At 36.8% G+C, this 22,454-nt stretch overlaps 2 protein-coding genes across 5 annotated transcripts; one reads left to right on the top strand and one right to left on the bottom strand.

Moving 5' to 3' along the window:
- Nucleotides 1-1,060: 1,060 nt before the first annotated feature.
- Nucleotides 1,061-4,245, top strand: LOC143696890 (uncharacterized). The gene is made up of 2 exons (XM_077193750.1): nt 1,061-1,160; nt 2,256-4,245. The coding sequence occupies exon 2, from the start codon at nt 2,264-2,266 to the stop codon at nt 2,924-2,926; it is 663 nt and encodes a 220-aa protein (XP_077049865.1). The 5' UTR covers nt 1,061-1,160; nt 2,256-2,263; the 3' UTR covers nt 2,927-4,245.
- Nucleotides 4,120-22,267, bottom strand: terb1 (telomere repeat binding bouquet formation protein 1). 4 transcript variants are annotated; one of them, XM_077193743.1, is made up of 21 exons: nt 22,140-22,267; nt 21,956-22,024; nt 21,454-21,564; nt 21,174-21,302; nt 20,945-21,073; nt 20,757-20,817; nt 19,920-20,017; nt 19,652-19,780; nt 19,413-19,565; nt 19,200-19,331; nt 15,803-15,928; nt 11,043-11,155; nt 10,462-10,665; nt 10,046-10,350; nt 9,620-9,684; nt 9,390-9,485; nt 8,958-9,227; nt 8,597-8,638; nt 6,432-6,502; nt 5,126-5,293; nt 4,120-4,508 (listed from the first exon to the last, which is right to left on the bottom strand). In XM_077193743.1, exons 2-21 carry the CDS (start codon nt 21,960-21,962, stop codon nt 4,461-4,463), a joined length of 2,457 nt encoding a protein of 818 aa, XP_077049858.1. In that variant the 5' UTR covers nt 21,963-22,024; nt 22,140-22,267; the 3' UTR covers nt 4,120-4,460. The 4 variants fall into 4 exon arrangements, with proteins under 4 accessions (XP_077049858.1, XP_077049862.1, XP_077049861.1 ...); XM_077193744.1 differs by having other exon boundaries at nt 4,320-4,508; nt 5,159-5,293; XM_077193747.1 differs by lacking the exon at nt 8,958-9,227 and having other exon boundaries at nt 5,159-5,293.
- Between the last annotated feature and the right edge of the window lie 187 nt (nt 22,268-22,454).

A 22,454-nucleotide genomic window follows, 5' to 3' on the forward strand; every position in this document is an offset into this window, starting at 1 on the left:
TGAAGTTCAGCTGTACAATTACTGCTTACAACAACACCTGCTATCATCTGCAGCAAAACAACAACAACAACAACAACAACAACAACAACAACAACAACAACAACAACAACAACAACAACAACAACAACAACAACAACATCATCAACAACAAACAAACAAACAAACAAACAAACAGACAGACAAAAACAAGAGAGATATAAAGAGATGGAGATGACATTTGGTACCCAGACTATAAAAAGGGAAGATATAAACCATCAGGGTCATAGGATAATTTTCACGTAAAAATTTAAAATGAAGCACTGGTTCAAATCGAAAAGGAAAAATGTTGAGGCAAACAGAAAATAGCAAACAATGAAAAGAGGACTAAATTCTTCATGTTCATGGTTACATCAGAAATTAGGTAAACTCTGTCTCCATCTTGTGGACTATTTTATATACAGCATTTGCCAAAAGTGCTTTGTTTTTTCACAAAAAAAAAGAAAGAAAAAAAAGTTGTTGTTGTGTGTGTGGAACAGCCTGAGTGAAAATATATGGCTCTAAATGCCTGTGATTTATTGAACCGTTTGTGGAGTCAAAGAGGCAGACAATTACTCACTTTAATCAATAGTTCCACGGTTTAAAGAGAAGTCCGTGACGTTTTGGAAGAGGGCGGGGCAGGGAGTGTCTGTGGGACGCATAAATTTCCGACAGCCCTGTTGAAAATGACGGAGGAGTCATTCAGGGTTAGCATGTCTGATTCATTTAACCGACTCGGTTCTTTTCCTTTGAACTGTTTCAAAACGGCTATTTTGAGTCATCCCTCATGTGGATTGCGGAAGTTGCTTTCTTTTTATGCATGAATATGTATATATATATATATTATAGTATATATTAATATGCCGTTAAATACAGCGTGCAAATTATTCTTTGACTTCCATAAGCCGTCAGCTTTTTAAAGGACTTTTTATGTCAAGTAATTTTCACAGTAGGCCCATTGAATAACAAACGCTTTTAGAATCGGCTCAATCGAATCAGAATCATTAAAAAGAATCGGCTCAAAAGAGTGATTCGTTTGGAAACTGTACATCACCATCTTCGAGTTTTCCTCTCTTTGCACAGTCAGTCTCACCATCCTTGATCCTGCATCTGCGCGCGTCTCCACTCATTCAACGGTCAAAAAGGTGGGTTTATACTGGTTTGACAATTCGCAACGCATGCATAGCTACTTTGCAATGTTTGCAACGTTTTAATATGTATGTGTAGTATGTTAAAGATAAAGAAGTATCATGTTTATCATCGGTACTTTCAGTAGGACTCTGCTTTGTCCCTCTGTCCCAGCTCTGATGCCACGTCAGTGGTGAAAATTTTAACGGGTTTGAACTCCACCGTGATATTTCAGGGTGTATTATTTTAAAAACTTCGTTTGACAGTGTAAGTTGTGTTTTAAACCTCTTTTCAAGAGTGTGGTCGCCAGATGAAACCCATGTTCAAAGCACTTCAGCAGCTGGAGGAAGGTGTGGCTGAGTTAGAATAATAAAGTATCACTCTTAAATTTACTATTCCAAATTACGGTAATGGTTAGAATTCTGAGAAGCTTTTATTTAAGTAAACAAATAAAAACAGTTCTCTTTTTTCTTGTTGCTTTCAATCATATAAATAGGAAGCTGTTCATATCCATCAGAGCTTGTGGCTCTTTCCTACTTTCTGGCCAATAAAACCACAAGAGAACATGATGTTCTGATGTCTAAAACGTGTTAACCCATGCTGGTCACCAATTTTAGCATTATAGTTCAAGACTTATATCCTACTGTTTTTAAATGGTTGAAGTAACAAAAATGTTCATATGTAATGCACAAGTTTCAACGAGTAGTTATGATACTTGTTAATCTTAGTAATTCAGTTGATTTTTGATGTGCATTAATAATTCCACTGGTTGATGCTTAACAAAGGTATGCAAAACACCCTGACCCCATAATACGTAGCCTAGTGTTTTAACATGTCATCCAAGTTTTGACCAACCATTCTTGATTTAGTTGGAAAGAATAAGACATTTTTTTAAATCATGTAATTCATTTATCATGTTATTCCAGCTAAAGCCACTTCCTGTGTCCCATTTGTTCGAGCTCTTTTCAACAGATTGTTGATTTAATACTAATCGCTTCCAAAACTGGCGTCGAAATCTCTCCAGTCTATTTCGTGGTGGGAGAGACCATCATAAAAATAATTGTTTGTGTGAGCTTGCTTTAATAACTGTGATGTATCCCTCTATTGCAAAGGGAGCAGAATGGGAGCGAAGCTCAGTCGGAAGAAGAGTGAAGTAGGGATAGGAGCAGAGACAACAGCTCCGGCTGTAGAGGAGTCTGCAACACCAGAGGACTCCACTGTGACTGAGAATGCAGAGCAGAAATGTGAGGTTCCAGAGGAGGGCAAGCCTGCCTCTTCAACCAGTGTTCTGCAGACCATTACACAAGCTGTTGAAGAAACGGTCGATGCAGTCACTGAACAGATTTCTGCACCGGTGGAAAATGCTGTAAACAAAGGTATTGAAGCAGTGGAGTCCGGATTGGCTTCCGTCAGCCTGATTGGGAAGGAACCTGCCGCTCCAGAGCAGAAGTCTGAACCTGTTGCTGATCTCGAGGCTTCTGATGTTCTTCAAGAACCCAGTCTCTTGGATGACCTGCTGAAATCTCCAATCTCTGAAGCCCTCATTACTGGAGTCACAATGGCAAGTGAAGCCATTACCAGCGAGATGATGGAAGACAAAATTAGTAGTCCTGCACCAGCTGAGAACAAGGATTTGTTGGAATGTCTGGATAAGGTGGAGACGCCCTCATTGGACCTCCTGGATTGTAAACTGACCCATGAATCCACAATCCCTAACTCGGATCCTTCATTCACTTTGGAAGATATGGGACAGAACGCAGTTGACAATGTCAACATTTTATAAATCACTACACTCACCTCTAGAAAACAGTAGCAGCTGGATGGTCATTAGGTGCAAGTATGTCAGAACAATATTCAAGAAATTAATGAACAATTAAACCTGCCCCTCCCCCCATAAAACAGGGTTGCGTGTCAATCAGATTTGAACTGGTATGACTAAGAAGTGTAAATTAACTTTTTAAGCAGGAAAAAGCAAAGCAAAAATAAAAGCAAAGTTGGCGAGACAAATCTGTATTTGAATGTTTGGACAAAAGTTTAAAAAGCCTTGATCGTTGAAGCTTTATAGACGATAAAGTCAATTCTTCAATTCTGAATTTTTCACAACGCTGTAATGAAAAAGTTGAAAGTAAGAGCCCTCTAAATGAGGAATCGAGCCACCTCAGATGTCTAAAGAACATTACTAATGTTATGCCTATCGATTCATTGACAAGCAGCAAATCAGCCATCTGAATTTTTTTTCTTCTTTTTTCTATATTCTTCCAAGCTCTTGGCAATTGTGTATGAAACGTGCACCCAATCTCCCATAGAAGAGGAAAAGAATGTACATTAAAACAATGATTGTAGTAAAGGAAAATAAAGACTGTAACACATTACAAAAACTTTCTTTCCTTAATCTGTATTTTAAACTAGAAATGCATTTAATCAAATTTGTGGCATGTATTCATCTCTTCGAACATCTGAACAAAACATCAAGATGAGTGCAGTCTGTGAAAATAAATTGACACAATGTTATCGCAGTGCTGTTATGTGTCAGAAATAATTTGGAGTACAGACCAAACTCAACATAGTATTGTATGAACTATCCCAAAACACTGGAGTTTCCCGGGATGTTTCTGGGAAGATAACATGCACTATCTCTCTTTTACACACATCTTAAGTTTTCTCAGAGAAGCTTCTGGGGAGAGGGGCAACATTCTTTCCAGAGAAAAGGGGTCTCATGGGACTTTTTTTTTCATTTATTTTTTTAGGTTAACTTTCTGGCTCTTGCCCTAAGAAACTTTGGATTTATATAAATAAACATCCTTCCACTGAGTTTTCTGTATTTAGTGTGTAACAAAGTTTTTAATGAAATATTAAGCTGCTTTCGCTTGCTGGAATCTCAAGGAAATGCCATGCCTCATTATCCTTGTATAACAGAGCTTTGTGTACTTCAGTCATAAGAGGAATGAATACAGATGACATGGACACTGGGGAATCAACAGTTGCACAATGTAAACTTTATACAAATATGCATCTACCATGCAAATCAAGTGGATTTGACTGCAAACAAATAAATAGGTAACTGTTACCCTAAAGGAAAATACAACTTTATAAGAAACAAAATCTTCTCTTCTTTTTCCATTTCTCTTAAGTACAAACAATGTTATTTTCTAACACGTCACCTTGTTATATAGCAAAATAAGGGCAATTCTAAACAATTCAAAAACAAAAACATCCAATATATTACTCTATTAAATAAGACAGAACATAAATAGTGAAAAATCGTTATAGATTAGATGGCAGGAAAGTAGTCATTTTGTGGTTATCTGGTGATGTTTTTATCCATCTCCTGCACCAGACAGATCTACACCCTGTGCTTTGGCTTTCTGTTAATAAAAGAGAGAGAGAGAGAGAGAAAAAATTAGGATTCTGAAAGAGCATTACTGGGGAAATGACACAGGAAGCAAGAATACAATATGTGCATTTCTTTTCACAGTATAAAAGCTAGATAACTCCATAGCCCTGAAGGTAACAACACTGCAATAAAACTTCCATCTGATTTATTTAGCATATTTATTTCACACAAGGTTATGTGAACGTTATGTGCACGTGCAATGTGTACCATTATAATTTTTTTCAATGTGAAATTGAGCACCCCTCTTATTTATCATTACTGAAATGTGAATCATCCTGTTGGAAGCATGGATTTTTTAAATTAAAGTCATGGTAAAATTAATACAGTACAACAGATAATAAAATATATTATTTACATTGTAGTTTTTTGCATTACAGTTATAAGAATGAGGATTTTCTTCTGCATTGCACTAAAGAAAATTAGGAATGTCACGATGCAAAACATTGTAATCGTCCTAAAAGGCTTCTTTTTGCACAATATAACAATTCTTTAAGTTAAAATATTAAGTGAACGTTCTTGACTTTGTTAAATTGATACGGTAAGTTCCAGTATTCAGAAAACATATCTTCACTATTGGTCATGTCATGCCTGCATGTGTTGGTACTTCTTGGCCAGGCCTACATTGGTGCGACTGGGCTGGAAGGGATACGTCCAGAGGATTGAGTTCCAGGAGTGACCAAACCTTTTCACACCCATTTTGAGATAGCGCAACTCATCAGCAGACCAGTTCTGCCTCTCTCTGTGTCTGCCTGAAGACTAAACGAAAAAACAATTACAAATTATGGAATAAATGTGGACTAAAGATGATTATGCATATGAGTGCAAAAATATGAACATTGTCTGTTCATACTGTAACTGCTTACTTTGCATTGTTTCAGAGAAAGAGCAAGTTATTGCATTTTACATTTGCATTTTCTATGATTCTGCTCAGAATATTATGATGAAAATAAAACTGTACAATGGTTCACTGCCTGAACATCTAAAATGCCATAAGATCAGGCCCGGTTCTACGGGGGTGCTTGAGGGTGCTAAGCACCCTCAAACAAAAGGGAAAGCACCCTCAGATGAAATGTTTAATAGCCCACATGTAAACGAGATTTTACCGACAATAGAAACACAGACGGATTTCACACTCATACATATACACAAAATAAATCCATTAACACGATTTTTCAAATCAGAAATTATTTCATAATGCTTTATGCATTATGTTTAATGCATTTGATAGGTTGTGTGTCCTTTCGCGATCGTGATTCGCATAGGTGAAGCGGTCTCTTTAATTGCCCACTTTGCTTGCGTGTGTGCGTCCCGCTCAGGAAATTCGTTAGCTGACTTTCTGAGACGGGGCTTTAGGTAGCCTAAAAATATTAATAGTCCATTGTTAATCATGGACAAACGAAATTGGCTCAAGCAAGATATAAATGTAAAGGACAAAAACTCGTACAGGGCATTTCCCCCCATATTTTGAATTTTGGCCATTCTAGCTGCATTTAAACCGTGCAGTAAATCACTAAATGCACGTGCCATGGTCTGAACTATAGGGTAACATCACAGTATAGGCTATGCGTGGCATGTTTTTATTTGTTTTCTGCAAAGTGAGGGACATAGGCTACTCGATCATGCCAGATCGTATATCGTTTAACATAAAAGCAATTACATTATTGTCGTAGACAATAAGTGTCGCTCAGCCCTATTTTGAGGTACTATTTTCAGACTGATAACAACTTTGGGAGCCATTTCCTATGTTTATGTAAGCACCCTCACTATTTTCAGAAGCACCCTCAGTGATTTGGTTCTAGAACCGGGCCTGCATAGGATGTTCCAGGTTCAATGCAGATTTAGTTAGTGTGAAATCATAGTATAATCCTTTCACCTAAAACTAACAGTTCCATACATTTTTTGGGAGCCAGTATTCTGAGATGTTCTTCTTATGTATGTGATGTATGTTCTTTTCCATGTCTGGGCCTGAAAGAAAACAAAAAGAGAATAATAATTCTTCAGTATTACAGAACAAAAGCATTTCAACTTTCATTCATGCTGGCAACAGCGATACTAATGATAGAACTTGCACAGGGCAGCAGGGAGGTGTATTGATCTTTAGAATGATTTAGTGGGCAGACTGAAACTGCACACACAGTACTGAACCCTGTACTAGCAACCTAAAGAACAAATACACATCATTCTTTAGCAGGACTATGGCAGGACTTTTTTCTTTCAGCATGAAAGACTTTCATTCCACCAACTCTTGAGAAGAACAAAACACTTTGTGTGTATGTGCATGTATATATGTGAACATGTGTATTGGCAGACTTGAACACACTGAAACAGTGTGTGAAAATCATGTAAGTGCAACTGAGCGTGTGCTTGTGTCTGGTCATATCCTCAGTCCTAATGACTTTGTTCTGGGGTACAAAACAGACTAGTCTCCATAGTAACAGCTCAATAACTAGAGCTCAGAACCTCCGGGGACCCATAATCTAGTTACCCATCTTACCTACACATATGCTCCAACTATTTGTCTTTCTCTCTCTTTCTCTCTCTCTCTCACACACACACACACACACACACACACACACACACACACACACACACACACACACACACACACACACACACACACACACACACACACACACACACACACACACACACACACACACACACACACACACACACACACACACACACACACACACAGACACACACACACACAAATACTCCTTTGTATCAAGACTATAAAATCATAAAATGCAATTTTAAAATAATAAATACAATATACTTTTTTTTGTACAGTTAAAGGGTCTATATGTACGAATTTTCATGTATTAATCACTTTTTCTATTACCAGTGTGAGCAACTTGTATCGAATCCTAAAAAAAACAAGACTTTCTCCGACTTCTTAGGTTGCCTATGAAAGCCTGTAGACAGAATTATTTGTGAAGGACATTGTTGCCTGAAAAGAGATGTGACGTTTACTCGTGCTCCCAAGATGAAACAAATGCTTAAACAATGTTCAGGATAATGCCGAAAGAGCTATTCTTTACTGTAATGTCAATGTTTAATGCCAAGAAAAGGGATTGATCCAAACTAGTCTCACAAAGCCAGATCTATTTAGTCTCAAATATATTTTATAATCAAACTATCATAAAAGTGTAATTTTAATTACCTCATCTGTTGACATTATACCAGTGAATTGCAGAGCTGGTGCAAACATATTCACATTGCTATGATCAGATCTTAACTGATGCTTTCTCACCATTGCTATTTTTGTTGTGTGTTTATTTTGCTATTGAGAGGAAAGTGTGTCGCACACATTTACATATTCATGTAAACGTCGCTTTTTAAAAATAAAATGTAAGATATCCATCAAGATCATCATAGAATCTCTAGTAGAGTTATTCTAGTTGACTGGATGCATATAAATAAAGAAACATTTAATTTAAAGAAAAAGAAACACATCCAGCTGAAATAAACATGGTTCTTTAGAATACTTGACTGATTGGTCAATTGGAGCATTGATTGGTAAAGTACTTTTGCATAATAGCCACTAAACTGTAATATTTTTTATTTTTCAATGGGGTCCAGATCACCCTATCCAGACTTGCGATAATGACTGGATGATGGTAAATTACCATTTACTTGACAATTATAGTGAGAACATCTCTAGAAAGTCTCGTGAGTAAGTTTTGAGGTTATGGGAAAGAAGCCACATAGGAACAACTGAACAGCACTCAGAGACCACAACTCGGCAATGGAATGAGTGAGACTGAGGGAAAAAGGAGGACACAAAGGAAAAAAACTGAAAGTAAAGTTGGAAAGACATTTCAGAAGCATAGACAAAAGTGGAAAGCACAGGAGAGTCTTGTGTTTCAGAACAGCACCTTATTCAATTTTTATATAACCCAGTTCATTGCACGCACACACATAGTTTATCAAACTTTAGGCATTTTGCAGATGTTTATAGTGGCACAGATATTATAAATGCCTAAATTTCACAGCCCTCTCCATCAAACTCAAAGTGACTGAGATACATCTACAGGAAAGGAGCACTTCTCTTACCATATGTTTCACACGGCCTTCTTAGTGGTGTGAGCCTAAAACCTGAAGAAAGAAACACTGAGAATTACAAAGCAGAAAAGAAAATACAAAATGCACAAAAACCCCAATATAGCATGTGTGTGTAAAATATAAATAGATCCTTGGAATATGTATATAATTATAATTCCTAACATTTTGTCTGAACATACACTGTCGTTTTGAATGAAAGCATCTGCTAAATTGATAAATGTAACTCATGAGGGTGTGTTTTGTTCTCCATGCCTTGTTCTATCAAAGCTACTTTCTAAATATTTGAAGTAAGTGCACATTCCTCCACAATCCCAAAGACATTGTGAAAGACTGTGTGGATGCCGTCTCTTACATCTGTCTGATGGTTGGTGACTCAGTCTGTGTTTTTCCCTCCTGCTCCTCTTATTATCCCCATTAGTGCATGTGCTGTGCTCTCTGTTTTTGCCATGTGTGTTGATATGAGCATGTGTTAAAATGTGGCTAGTCTTCTCTAACTGCCAGCTTCTCCTGAATCGATCCTCAACCTCTTGTAGCACCAGGTGAAAGTCACACAGAAACCTGCAGCTACGCAACACGGCGCCAAATGAACGACTGTCCATCTCATTCATATGTTTCACACAACCTGTGAGATGGAAAAGGTGCATGCGTGTGCATGTGACAGCATGGATAAAATGAATATGTGAGACAAAAAGAACAATGAGAGTACTGAAGAACCAGAAAGTGGGAGAATGTATTGCTTTTATTATCTAATGTGTTGTTTGTTTGCATTTATACAGACACACACCTGCACAGCGTAGATTGCTGGGTTTAGCGGGAGAGGGCGGCTTCAGAAACCGGTTAATTTCTCTGTCTAACAGCTCAGAGCACAGAGACATCTCATCTAAAAACAGAACGCAGCACAAATTCATTATCTAAAACATCAAATGAACGGCAAACAACTTGATTACTAAAATAAATCAGTAGGTTTTCTGTGATTTAGCCCAAAGAGAGTGTGATGTTTTAAGAAAGATTTACCATCTGAGAGAGGTTGCGTGCACTGGTTTCTCTCCATGGGATCAGGATGTCTGAAAATATCTGGGCTGAAACCCAAGAAAAATAAAACGGAGAGAGAAATGTCACTCCCTCGAGGAGGAAAAATTTACTCTGTCTTGAAAAGTCATTGACATGAAATGCTTTATGTGAATCTGGATTTAATGTGAACTAATCATGAATAAAACAACTAGGAATGAGGATAGCAAGAATAACTCAAACTGTACTATCCGTACCGCATTTTCTTCCAACAAAAAATCTTTTTGTTTACATTTTCTGGCCACAAGTGTACAATATATTTTGTAAAAGACATTGGTTTGAACTCTTTATTCGTCAAATTATATGTAATGAAACCGTGTATGTATCAAGCAAAACCGTAATAGCAAAACTCATTAATTTATGTTTGTTTACCCCCGTGTGTCTCTGCCGCCCCGTGTTGGCGCGCTGCAGTGCTGGAGACGTTTGTTGCCATCAAGATCTGAGTCCAAATTCATCATCTTTAATCTCTTCGCCACTCTTTCAGACTTAATTTTCCACTCCATGTCTCTCTTTTTCACAACTCTCTCTCTCCTTGTCTCCTGGTTGTCACTCCTCTCAATATTCCTCTCATTCTCTCTCATTTGTTCATGCTCTCTTTCTTTGCTCTCTTCCCAGCTAGAGCCTTTGAAGTGAGTGACTTGAGCAGGACTCAAACACTCTTCAGAGCTGACACACTGCTGCTCACATTCACAAACACACAAATTTATGTTGTTAAAACTGCAGATGCAGAATGCTCAATAATATTTACACATTACTATAAGTTGTATGTGTTTACATGTGATTCTCACCAAGCTCTCTTGGTCGTACGGTATTTCATTTGTGATTGGATGTTCAAGAGTTCCTGCAGGAGACTCACATACTCGGTGTTCAACTTTGACCTTTTGCATCACAGGGCCCTCCCACATTGCCTCATTACATTCCACAAATGAGGCTGACCTCTGCATGGTGTGCTGCTGGCTTTCGATGGCTCTTTCCCACAGTTTCACACCCATCTGAGAATCAAAATACAAAATTAGGCTTATAAAGTTCAGAGTAATAAGAATGTATTCATAGCGCACTCTTCCTTTACCATGAAATGTAAGCATGCTCAAGTTAAACATTAAAAAACTAAAGTGCTCTGTGGACTCTGAAATGCTTTTAGTCACATTTTGTCTTTGGTGTCTTACCATGTTATCAAATCTGGTTAAAGCAATTTTGACAAAATAACAAAAGAATGCTCTTAGAGGTGTTAAAGCTTAAAAGGGTATCTTAACAGATGCTTCATATGTTAAAAACACCAAAATCTGTCTCATCCACATTATAATATGACATTTACAGGTATGCACAATAGCTGTGAAAACTTGGTGAAAAAATATACATTTACAAATACCTTTTTCTCTAGATGCTGTATTCTCTGGAGGATTTCTCCAGCTGAACGCAAGTGTCTCTCTTTGTCACTCTCCTGCAGATCCATACTGGACATGTCTGCGCCTAATGATTCAGCTGGGTGGGAAAGGGAAATAAATGTCCAATCCTCATGAGCCAAAGTTTAATAGAAGCAAGACATTAAAGTGGTCTGTGGTTCCTCTGTGGTGAAACTCAAGTTTTTAATGTTGTTTATATGTCTGTGTGGTGTTAGAAGGCAGCTGTCTTACTCTGAGATGGCGAATGGGAACATGGTTTGTGTAATATTAGCAACATATTATTAGATGTTTGATAACATAGTCAAGCCAAAAGGCTGATCATATGAATTACTGTTATGTGTCTACTTTTATTCTAATTCTGGATAGATTATATACATATAGTCTAGAAAGCCCGGAAAGACAGCTACCTCTATAATCACTAAAAAGCTGTCACTTGTCTCAGCTTGCGATCTCACAAAGTTTCGTTATATTCAATGAAGATGTCTACACTGCACAATGAATCTCTTATTTACATCGTGTCTACACTTCGCGAGCATGCAGAACTGGGTAAGGTGAGTGGATTCTGACTAAATGAAACACCCCTGATTGGTCACTGCATTCAAGAGATTACCAAACATGTCTGTGATTGGCAACATTGCTCACCGCTGCAAAAACACACAGTTAATAAAAACATTTGACATTCTCCAGAGTGCAAACACTAATTCGCACTGGAGCATTCACCAAATCTGTTTCGTCAATATGATATTATTATTACAGTGCTCTTGTATTCTTTTGAGGCTCCCTCAAGCACCCCCACAGAACTGGGCCTTATAATATTTTCTGAATCAGTTTCTGGTTCAAACATATATGGCTGAATTAACCCAATATTTCCACTTGCCATTGTGTAAAAAACGATGCATCGCGATTCTCTCTCCAACGATTCCGGATCGATCCTGAGTTTCAGAATTGATTCTGAGCTTAGTTTTTAACCAAAAACACATGATGACATTGTGTATGCTTTAGAAACATACGTATTCTGCTTGCTTTCAATTCCTCAAACACACTTACACCACTTGAACCTTCCATAAAATAATCTTTCATAAAGTTTGGAAAGGCTGTAGCGAATTACAAGAACATTCACAGGCTTCATTGCACAGGATATGCACTGTGAGTAACTTGCGCACTCTCGCCTGCTGTTATTTTCCTTACAAAAATGTATGTAAACAAAATCAATTGTGTCTTAAGGGATTTAACAGAAAGTACAAAAACATCTATATTTCAAAAGAAATCTGTGCATTAGTGTGCATGCAGCTTATTAGATCTCCCGCTGTCTATGATGTCATCAGTAATAATCAAACAACATTAAAGCTGAGAAAGAGAAAGATCACTCTGCTCTTGAATGGAAAACGTTTAGATATAGCCTACTCTTAAATACTGAAAGCACTCTGTTTATTGCTTTTAATGTTTCTTTGTTCCTCTTTATTATGTAATGCTGGCTTTTATGTTTTGAAGCTATATTAGTTTTAAGTGATACAATTATTGATTGTCGAGGGACTTAATAAAGAGAAGGGGTATGTTTACCAAGTGCTGCTGTGTGATATGATGCACCTGAAGTTAATAGCATTTCATAACCACTGCAATAAAGGCAGCCGTGTGTGTGTATTGTATTTGTACTGTCCTAAATAAGGTCTTTTATTTTCAGGTGTGTTCATGAAGACTAAAACTTCTGCATGCTACTACTAGCGATGGGTAGTTCATTTTTAACTAATCTTTTATATGACTCTGGAATAACGAGTTGTCTCAGAGAGTGATTAGTTCATTTTGTGTTGACCGTGCTTGTGCAACATTCTTTCATTCCTGCATAGACTCTCTAAAGGAAACAGATATTATTAGTTCACCTCCCGAGTCCTCTGGTCTGAGTAGTTCGTTCTTTTGTCACGTGACATCCCCATAGGCTGAAGATATGCAGTACCGGAAACAAAAATAGTAGGTGTGTTGGTCTTGAAGTACCACAAGAGCAATTAAAGAGCAGATGGCTCCATTGCTTTCGTATCGCTCTCGTGGTACTTTGATGTCGTACACCGATTGGTCTGTGCAACGCCACTTCAAGACGAACAAACCTGATTAGTTTACCCTTCCGAGTCTTCTGGTTTAAGTCGTTCGTTCTTTTGTCATGTGATGTGACGGCCGCATTTATTCTGTATTGCTATCATAATATAGTTATTATTTCCCAACCTTCCTTACAAATGAGCAGATAGTTAGGTTTTATTTTACCCTTACAATTACATGATGCATTTCTGGTCACAAATTGTTGATTTTTTTATTTCTTACAATTTATAAATTAGTAAATTTCTGTCAAGATTGATCTTTTCCATGAGTTGTTGGTTATTGGTTAATGAACTTTATACGTATGATGGGGAAAATCATGTTGATAAAGCAAGATACTTATTTACAGTAGATTAACATTTATCTTCTCTTCAGAAAATAAAAGATCATAATACAAATGTGTGGGAAAATCCCATTTTATTGACTTGACTATTGAACTCATTTTGGATCAGCTGTTTTTTATCTCTAATGATACATCCACTTGTATGATTTATTTCCTTTGTAATATGTTATTACTGAATAAAAAAAAATCGTTCAGTATAGAAATATAGCAATGTTACCACTCAAATAAAATAGTTTAGAAGTTGTTTCTCTTAAGCAACAGAGACGGCAGCGCTTATCATTATCAAATTTTGTTTTACTCAGGCAACACCTGGCCTAAAATGTAGTTCTGCCACCTTGTGTTGACACCTTGTGTTGTATTTTAATAGCTTATGCTCACTGGCTGAACTTTGGACACCCCTGCACTAGACATTATAAACACAGTACACACTCTTTTGTTCAAATTTAACAATTTCTCTGGCAATTTCCCATTCATCTGGCGACAAGGTTGGCTGAGATGCATTAAGGCGGACATACACTGTGATTTTCGTCCGATATTAAGCCGAATTCTGACTCGTACGACTCTTTTTCGGGTTGGGCCGATTTCCAGCTTTGTCGTACTTCGTTTGTCGTGCAGTGTACAGGGAGAAACGAGGGGCGATTAACCCCTCCCGACAGGCAATCAGATGGTCAGATGAATTTCTGGCATGTCAGAAATTTTTGTCGCTCCTCGTGACTATATCACCCAGTTGAAGCAAAGCTAAGAACCGATTGCCCTAAACCCAATGTTTTTTCCCTCACTTTCCCTGCGCGAAAACAGAAGTTTAACCATTTCATCTGCAGCAAGAAAGAAAACGAAAAGAGGGAGATCTTTAAGTTCTGTTGCTCAAACTAGCTCATTACTGTTGCTTACCTCCAGTTCGTGTTGCAAAATTGATTAACCATATAGGCTATCACCCAGTTCTTCCAAGCCACCAGCGATGTAGCTACACTGTGCCTCTTTTATTAATTTCTTAAACAATGTTTTTATAAAGCTGTTTTTAATTTTCATTGATTACTCATTATTGCTGTGTTCGGACATATTATAGACTTAATCATTTTAATTATATGCCTATAATTCATTGTAATCGACCTAAATGTTTTAGACAATTTTCAATGAGGAGGAGTAAGCTTCTATGTAATCTTTTATTATCAACACAACGCATTGGTTAAACGGTGATGCACTATGAAATTATTTTGTGGCAAATTAATTATAATAGCCTATCAATTTAATAATAAAGGTAGCCTAGGCCTTCCCTAATAATAATAATAATACAATAATACTACTAATAATTTAATACATAAATTGGAAATGCTAAATCATTTGATAGCTGATGCTTGTTTTGACAATATCTCTGGATACATGATATTAGCGCAACCCGGCTCGGGGGTTTATCGCACATATTTCACATGTATAGTGTGAGCAGTCGCAGCTTGACATTCAGACCGTATAGTGTGAGCACATACATCCTGAGCTTTGGCTTTACATCGCATGCGATCTACTCGTTCAGTGTGAGTAGGTAACCTTGCTGAAATCACTCAGACATCGCACAGTGTATGCCCACCTTTAGTTAGTGCCAGGGAGGGGATGATTGGATCCTTGATTTTAGTGAATCTTTTCAACATGTAGAATGTTGCATTCCACCTTGTCGCCATATTTTGTTGTGACATTGTTTCAACAGACATTGTTTTTGTCTGGCCATGAGCTTGTCTAAAGCGACTGTGCTTCTATGTAAGTATTCAACTATGGTCTTGCACTGAATAATTCCTAAATATAACACAACATACAACAAATACAACATTACGTTAGTATTATTGACTGTAATACTGAGCTGTGAAGCAGTCATGTGACAAAAAAACAAATGACTCAGACCAGCAGACTCAAGAGAAGAGACGTGAACTAATCATTTCTGTTTTCATTACAGACTGCATAGCTTCGGTCTATAGAGCTGTTCCGTGACAAAAGAACAAATGACTTGGACCAGAAGACTTAGGAGGTGAACTAATCATTTCTGTTTCTTGTACAGATTGCAGAGCTTGAGTGGCTGTCACGAAATAATGAATCATTTCTGTTTCTCATAATTTGGCTAGAGACGTTGACTTTGGAATTATTAACATGTAACATTTTAATTGAATTCTGCAGAAATGAACAAATGAGTTTGTACATTTTGTTGTACAAAATATAAAGATCAGAGTCAGTAAAATGATCTGAACTTCACTAGTTCCATCACTAGCTACTACAGCCATATAGTGTGAACATGTATATATATAAAAAACTCACTGATTCTTTTGCAGGTGTGCAGTACAAACACAGATGCCTTTCTGACCTCTTCATCACTGGCCTCAGTGAGCAGCGAAATCATAATTGGCAAACCTCCAGCCGACAACAACTGAGATTGATGCTCTTCTGCATAGACAGAGGACAGACAGAATAATTACAACAATATACAAGATTTGTATCAAGATTTCACTGCCTGAAATGTAGCAAAACAAAACTTCAATACTGTTATGTAAACAAATACTGGTAACTGAATTATGTGCAGTGCTAAGGCCCTTTCACGATAACTATAAATATAACAATAACTACATTAGCATCAAAACCAATGCACAATTTCATTATGTTTCTAAGCATCCGCTACAGATGTGTCGTCTGTCACTTTAAATCCTCAAGCTCCTTAAAGCGGGATGGAAACTGATTGGCTGTCAATGTTTTTATCGCTCATCAGCTGGAACAAAATCGTTATTAAAGTGATTCCAAAGATATTGTTTCTTCGTGCCATTATCGTTGTGTTGTGGATTATGTATATTCTTTTATATTTAGAATGATTTTTAAAACTATATCTTTATCGTAATAGTTATCGCTCTTGGTGTAAACAAGCTTTAAGCACCCATAAGTGGTTAAACAGATGGTGGAAAGAATATTGAAATAAGAATGAAGACAAATCTTAATTCATTTGCAAATACTCATTTAATTTAATATTATCTTAAATGTTTAAAAAGCTTGGCTATGCAGAAGTAATGTGAAAACTTTTTGAAATTGGTGCTGCTACATAACTAGACAAAAATCCCTGGAGCTGTCTAAAGTCCTCTGGATGACAAAAAAAGACACATTTTGCTTCATCAGATGGATGTTTTCTAGGGCTGTAATCTCCCAGTCAACTAGTCGATTTATTGGTTGATACGTTCTGGCTCGACCAAAATTCTGATTGGTCGATTTTTTGCTGTGTTAATTTCATCAGGTGGAAAGCACTAACTGCTAATGGGGTGTTTTAAGTAGTCACTTGGACTATTTTAACGATGTCTTTAATAACTTTTTCGGGGCTGGCAAGTTTCAATCCCTTAGAAGCCTTTGGAGGAGTGATCCAGCTCTCCGATTTCATCAAAAATATCTTAATTCGTGTTCCGAAGATGAACGAAGGTCTTACGAGGTTGGAACAACATGAGGGTGAGTAAATACTGACAGAATTTTCATTTTTGGGTGAACTATCCCTTTAAGTGCATCTGGCTAATTGCAGAAATTTGTTGAGAATGATAAAAAGTAGCAGAAATTTGAATCTAGAGTTCACTTTGCAAGCACTTATATACTGGAGCTTTGCTTGTGTATGCAGGGTATATACACAGGAATCATGGAATTAAATTTAATAACTTTTAAGACCTTTTTCAAGACCCCTTCCATACATTTCAAGACCCCTTCCATACATTTTAAGACCTCATCGCCACTTCAAGTTTTAACCGTTACATCAGCGACACCTTACATTTATATACTGATTGTAAGATAGCACAACTAAACAGTCTTAGTAATTCAAGTAATGTACTAATTCTTAGTAAATCAGTACAAAATAATTCAAAATGGTGGGAATGAAGCACAAGATAATTAATTGAATGACTGACCCAATGCAAGGTTTATTAGAAAGAGAAACCAGAATTAGACCAATAAACAAAACAATTGACAAAACTTATTGAAGAGGGAAAATATACCTCTCTGAGCTATAGGGACAATGAGTTCACAAAGTATATTCAAAAGACGTATTTGTAACAACAACTCTTATACCTGTCTGCAAACCATATCTCTTTTGTGGTACACTTCTCATGACAAACACCTGACTGGTCAGACAGTTTACCTGAGATTACCACTGAGTGCTTGATTTGATGCACCAGAGCAGAGTGTCAGTAAACGAATATTCGATCTTTAATTATTATCCGAAAAAATAAAATACTATTCGAATTTTACTACGTTGCTTTGCTGGCAGTAAATGCTGTGAATCCATGATAAATCCCAATCATTTACTCGCAGTTATAATTAAATACACTGTTTGGCGCTGTGGAGCGTGTTGATTGTATTTGATCACATGTCGTCGTCAGCCTCGTGAAGTTTGGAATTACTTGGATGAAAATGATCTTACTAAATGATATTACAAAACGGAATTACTTTTAATCAAATTAATTAATGATACTGAGTTATAATACCACCACAACGAGAAATCACACGAAATCCAAACAGCAGTCGAATGAGGAAAGACAGCTGTCCATCACTGCATTGACGACTGCAGTAGCGCAGCTGAATCCGAGTAAGCGAGATGATTACTTAACTGATAGCAAAATGATTTTGACACATATGCTTTCTTTAAGTTTCGTTAAAGAAGCAGTCCTTAACAGAAAACGCAAAGTGCTGTTAGAAACTTTGTTATGTCACTGTGTCCCTGCAACGTCCGTCAGCGGCAGCGCGTTTTCTACTCGAGCATGTGAAAATTATTGTTTTTCTCCACAAGAAAGTGAAACAATATAAACAAGATAAATATTACGTTGACTCGAGTGTATACCTTCGTTCTGTATGATAAGTGGAACGGTCTGTTTTATTGGCGTTTTTCCCCTTTTGTACTGATTGATCTTAAATGCTTCTTTACATTTTTTGTTTACACATATTGTTTAATGTTTTCAACTGAAAGAAAACCTTAAGATGCAACTTAAGCTTGTCGCGTATATTTAATTTCACTACTAGTCAACGATGTTGTTTAACAACTGTGCGTACGGGACATATGCGCTATCACGCAGCGGTAAGTCATGACTCATGAAGCGCGGTAACAGATGACGTCATATCTAGCAGGATTCCATAAACTACACAGAACCCCACTATTCGCCAACGCAATGTTTAAATTCAGACAAACTTTATACTTTATGGACAAATATACATAACGAAAAGATGATACAAATGTAATACCTTGGAAAATGGCATTTAAGACTTTTTAATACTTGATTTATCAACTTTTAATACTTTTTAAGACCCCGCGGACACCCTGGTATGAACTGAATGCAACCCTGATTTCCAATCTGCATACTCCCATATAGAAGGGTAGATTAAGATTGGTCTAAAACAGATGAAAGTTTGATCATTATAGTAATTTAAAGGTACTCTACCCAGACTAAGTAGTTTCTGGTGAGCTTTTGAAGTAGGCATTAGAGAACTCTTTTTTTGGTTAATTCTTCCCACACACAAAAGGTTTGAAATGTTGTATGATGCATCATCAAAATGCAATTTCATGATGTACAATGTCCCAATGCCTGTCTACTCTTACTTCATACCTAAAAATATTTCCTTCATTTTTTTTTGTAGTGCAGCATATAATTTTTGAATTTGGTGAAATGCATGTCATTTACCAGTCATTTACCAACACACTCACCACAGGCATCCGTAAGGTGTCCAATCGTCAGCACCACGGCAAGCCGGTCTTGTTGGTCAAGGTTTGGGCTGGACAACAGACACAACAGCCCTGGAATAACCCTCAACTCTGATAAAGAAGATACCAACTGCTCTGAGACAGAAAGAGAAAGGAAATAGAGCATTCAAAACAACCCAATATGGTTCTCTTGGGGTGTGCATGCATTCATCTTACCGTTGTTTGAGATGCAGGCCGAGAGTGTTTTAGTGATAACCGTTGCCATCTTACAAGCAGCAGCACTGTGTGCCGACTGAGACAAAACTCTGGTAAGAGTGTCTGAGAGTGAACTCAGGCCTCCCACTGACACAAAATATTCCTGAGCACAAGCTGAAAAACACATTCATATGAGATGGGAAAATGAGCACATAAGATGCCATTATATGTTATTTTGTTCTGATGTGCTTTTCGCTCACGGTTGTTTGCCACAGTCATGCCAATAAATGAGCATATAGGCTGTGCCAAATCTGCTCTGGGCAATGCCACTTCCTGCAGCCAGGTCTTCACCAGGGGAAACACATGCATACATGCGTTCTGATTCTCCTCTGTCATAAACAAACACATTGGAAGATTGTCAGTGTGTTCAATTGCATGTGTACAGAAAAATCTGTCTCTCAATCTACATAACAGTTTGGGGTTTAATGATGGTAAATGGGAGAGAAGGGATAGAGAACATAACCATACCATTCTGAGGGTTGTTGACAGAGCCACAGAGAGCACTAGACACAGTGGCCCACAACTGTAGCTGCTCATAAGAGTCATTGGGATCTGGAAAACTGTGCCTGAAAAGTGGCATTAGAAAGAAAATAAACTGAAATCTGGTCCTGTCGAGCAGCAAAGGAGTGTTTAAGTAAATTTCCAGATGTTTATATGGATTTCTGTGAATCACTTTAACAAACACCAGACAGTGTTTGAAATGTTCCTCTTCCACAGCAAGTAGGGAAGCATATTACATTTTGTTTGGGAATGTTTTCATTTATCCAGTCTTGGAGACTTGAAGTATAGTTCACCAAATATATGAAAATACTTGCCCTTAATGTTGTTCCAAACCTGTAGTACTGTCTATCTTATATGGAACACACACATACACAAAAAAATTATAATTTTTTAGGAAATATCAGGGGGAAAAAACCCATAAAGGTTTGGAACTACTGTACATGATGGTGAATAAATTATAACAGGATTTTTATTTTTGGCTGGACAATCCCTAATTTACTTTTCCTAATTTATGCTTTGCCGTTCACCAGAATGGTTACATTCTTGACATTTATTATTATTAAAATATTGTGACGTATTCTCCACAGGAGTTTAGATGTTAACACCCTATAGATGTTAACTGGGATAAAACTATTTAAACATTATGCAGATGGACACCATACACTTTACTTTTTCAGTTTCGCTGCAATTAACACCCTTCAAGGGGTTATGTGACATCACAGATTTAAATGTAAAGGTATTAAATACATTAAATACTGGCATATAATGATGCATACATGAACAAACTAAACCTAATATGTGTACCTGAACAAATTGAGCAAGGTTTCGATACATCTGGAGGTCTTAGCAAGAGTCTGTCCACATCCTGGAACACAAAACACAGATAAACAAGCCATTTGTGAATTGACAACCTGTTCTCTCCCCACTCTATAAAACCACATTATCAGCACAGGAATGGTCTCAATGGATGTAAATTTTATGGTGAATCTCACTGTTGTTGGCAACCAATACAGACAGCATGTACACCGCTACTCTTTTCTCCGTAAGTGGCATTTTCTGTTCCAGATGCTGCGCTAAGTCACGAAACGTCTCCTCTCTGCACAGTGCCTGTTTACAGCTCTCTGCAGGGAGAAAATATGTTTATAATTAAATATTAAATCTCAAACAATACAAATATAAAACCACATTATATGTATATATATATATAAACTGCATACAAACCTTGCAATTCAGCTAAAGATGCAAGTGTAAATAGCGCGGTCTCTTTAACCTGAGAGAAAGTGCTGGACTTTGACAGGCTATAGATGAAGGAAATTCCTCCAATCTCTCTGAAGAACTCTACATACTGATCTGATACAGAGAATTCATTAAAGACAATCAAAAGTATCATTAAAGTCAAATATTTTGTTTGTTTGTTTGTTATATATATATTTTTAAAGTTAGTTTGATGCAGGTCATATTTTTGTGTCATATTGAGTATGTTCTGAGCTGTAAATCAGACCATTTTGTTTGCAGATTGAGATGATAGTGAGAAGAGCTTGTTTCTGTGAGCCAGGCCATTTCATCTGGTATTTCAGACATTCCAGTAACAGTTGCAAATCTGTCTTAGTAGCTGAAAATGTGAACACTGATAAATTATTTAGCTTGTAAAGCAACACATACTTGGATCTGTACAATAGATGGGTACTGTGCAATAAAACACAATATAATATGAAAATATATATATGTTGCCACTTCAGACCAGGTACATTTCAACAGAAAACAAACCAGAGATGGTAAAGCATTTTTACTAGAAACTGATACAATAACTTTCATTAGTCATTAACACATAATTGTTTACAGATTAATAATTCCCACACGTATGAATAAATTATATTTACAGTTATGTATTGTCAGTTATCTATATATATTATGTTATTTAATTGTGTTTGCTAATGTTGTTAACGAAAGTTATCATATTGTTTTATAAAATTAAACTTTTTCTGTTATGATATGATGTTGACCTTCCATTTTTCATTTCATTGGACATTAAACCATCCTTTCCACCAATGCGCTCAAAATGTCACTATATCCTGCAAAAAAACACATCACAAATGCTGTTAGAATATGGTACATTAACAGTAAGTAAATAGCAATAACTATAAGTAAAAATATTTCGTCAACTTCATTGGACGCCACAATATTTACCTTCACGATTGAAGGGTTTGGTTAGCTTACATCATATCCACGGACCACAATCCTGAAGTATTTACAAAAGAAATGTTTTAATTATGATTAGGCCAGACGCAGAGTCGTTAAATTCCTTTAGTTCTCGCATTAATTTGATTGATTGATTAACGACATTTCAACGGAAGATCTTCAAATTCCCGCTCCAGAATGTGACACTCTTTTGAATCACGTGATTTATTTGAGGCGCTCATGAAAACAGCATAGTTCATGAAAATCGCAATTAATTAACTTATATTATTTATTTTGGACGCACATTTATATGTATATTTTTTT

This window comes from Siphateles boraxobius, unplaced genomic scaffold, assembly GCF_051911475.1.
Source record: "Siphateles boraxobius isolate OS27281-9 unplaced genomic scaffold, OSU_SipBor_1 31, whole genome shotgun sequence".
NCBI classification, from domain to species: Eukaryota; Metazoa; Chordata; class Actinopteri; order Cypriniformes; family Leuciscidae; genus Siphateles; species Siphateles boraxobius.

Coding starts and splice junctions, on each gene's coding strand:
- LOC143696890 (XM_077193750.1), top strand. CDS start 2,264: ATGGGAGCGAAGCTCAGTCGGAAGAAGAGTGAAGTAGGGATAGGAGCA.
- terb1 (XM_077193743.1), bottom strand. Junction 20,018..20,756: donor ACCTTGCTCAATTTGTTCAG/GTACACATATTA, acceptor GCCACTTTTCAG/GCACAGTTTTCCAGATCCCA. Junction 5,294..6,431: donor AATACTGGCTCCCAAAAAAT/GTATGGAACTGT, acceptor TTTTTCGTTTAG/TCTTCAGGCAGACACAGAGA.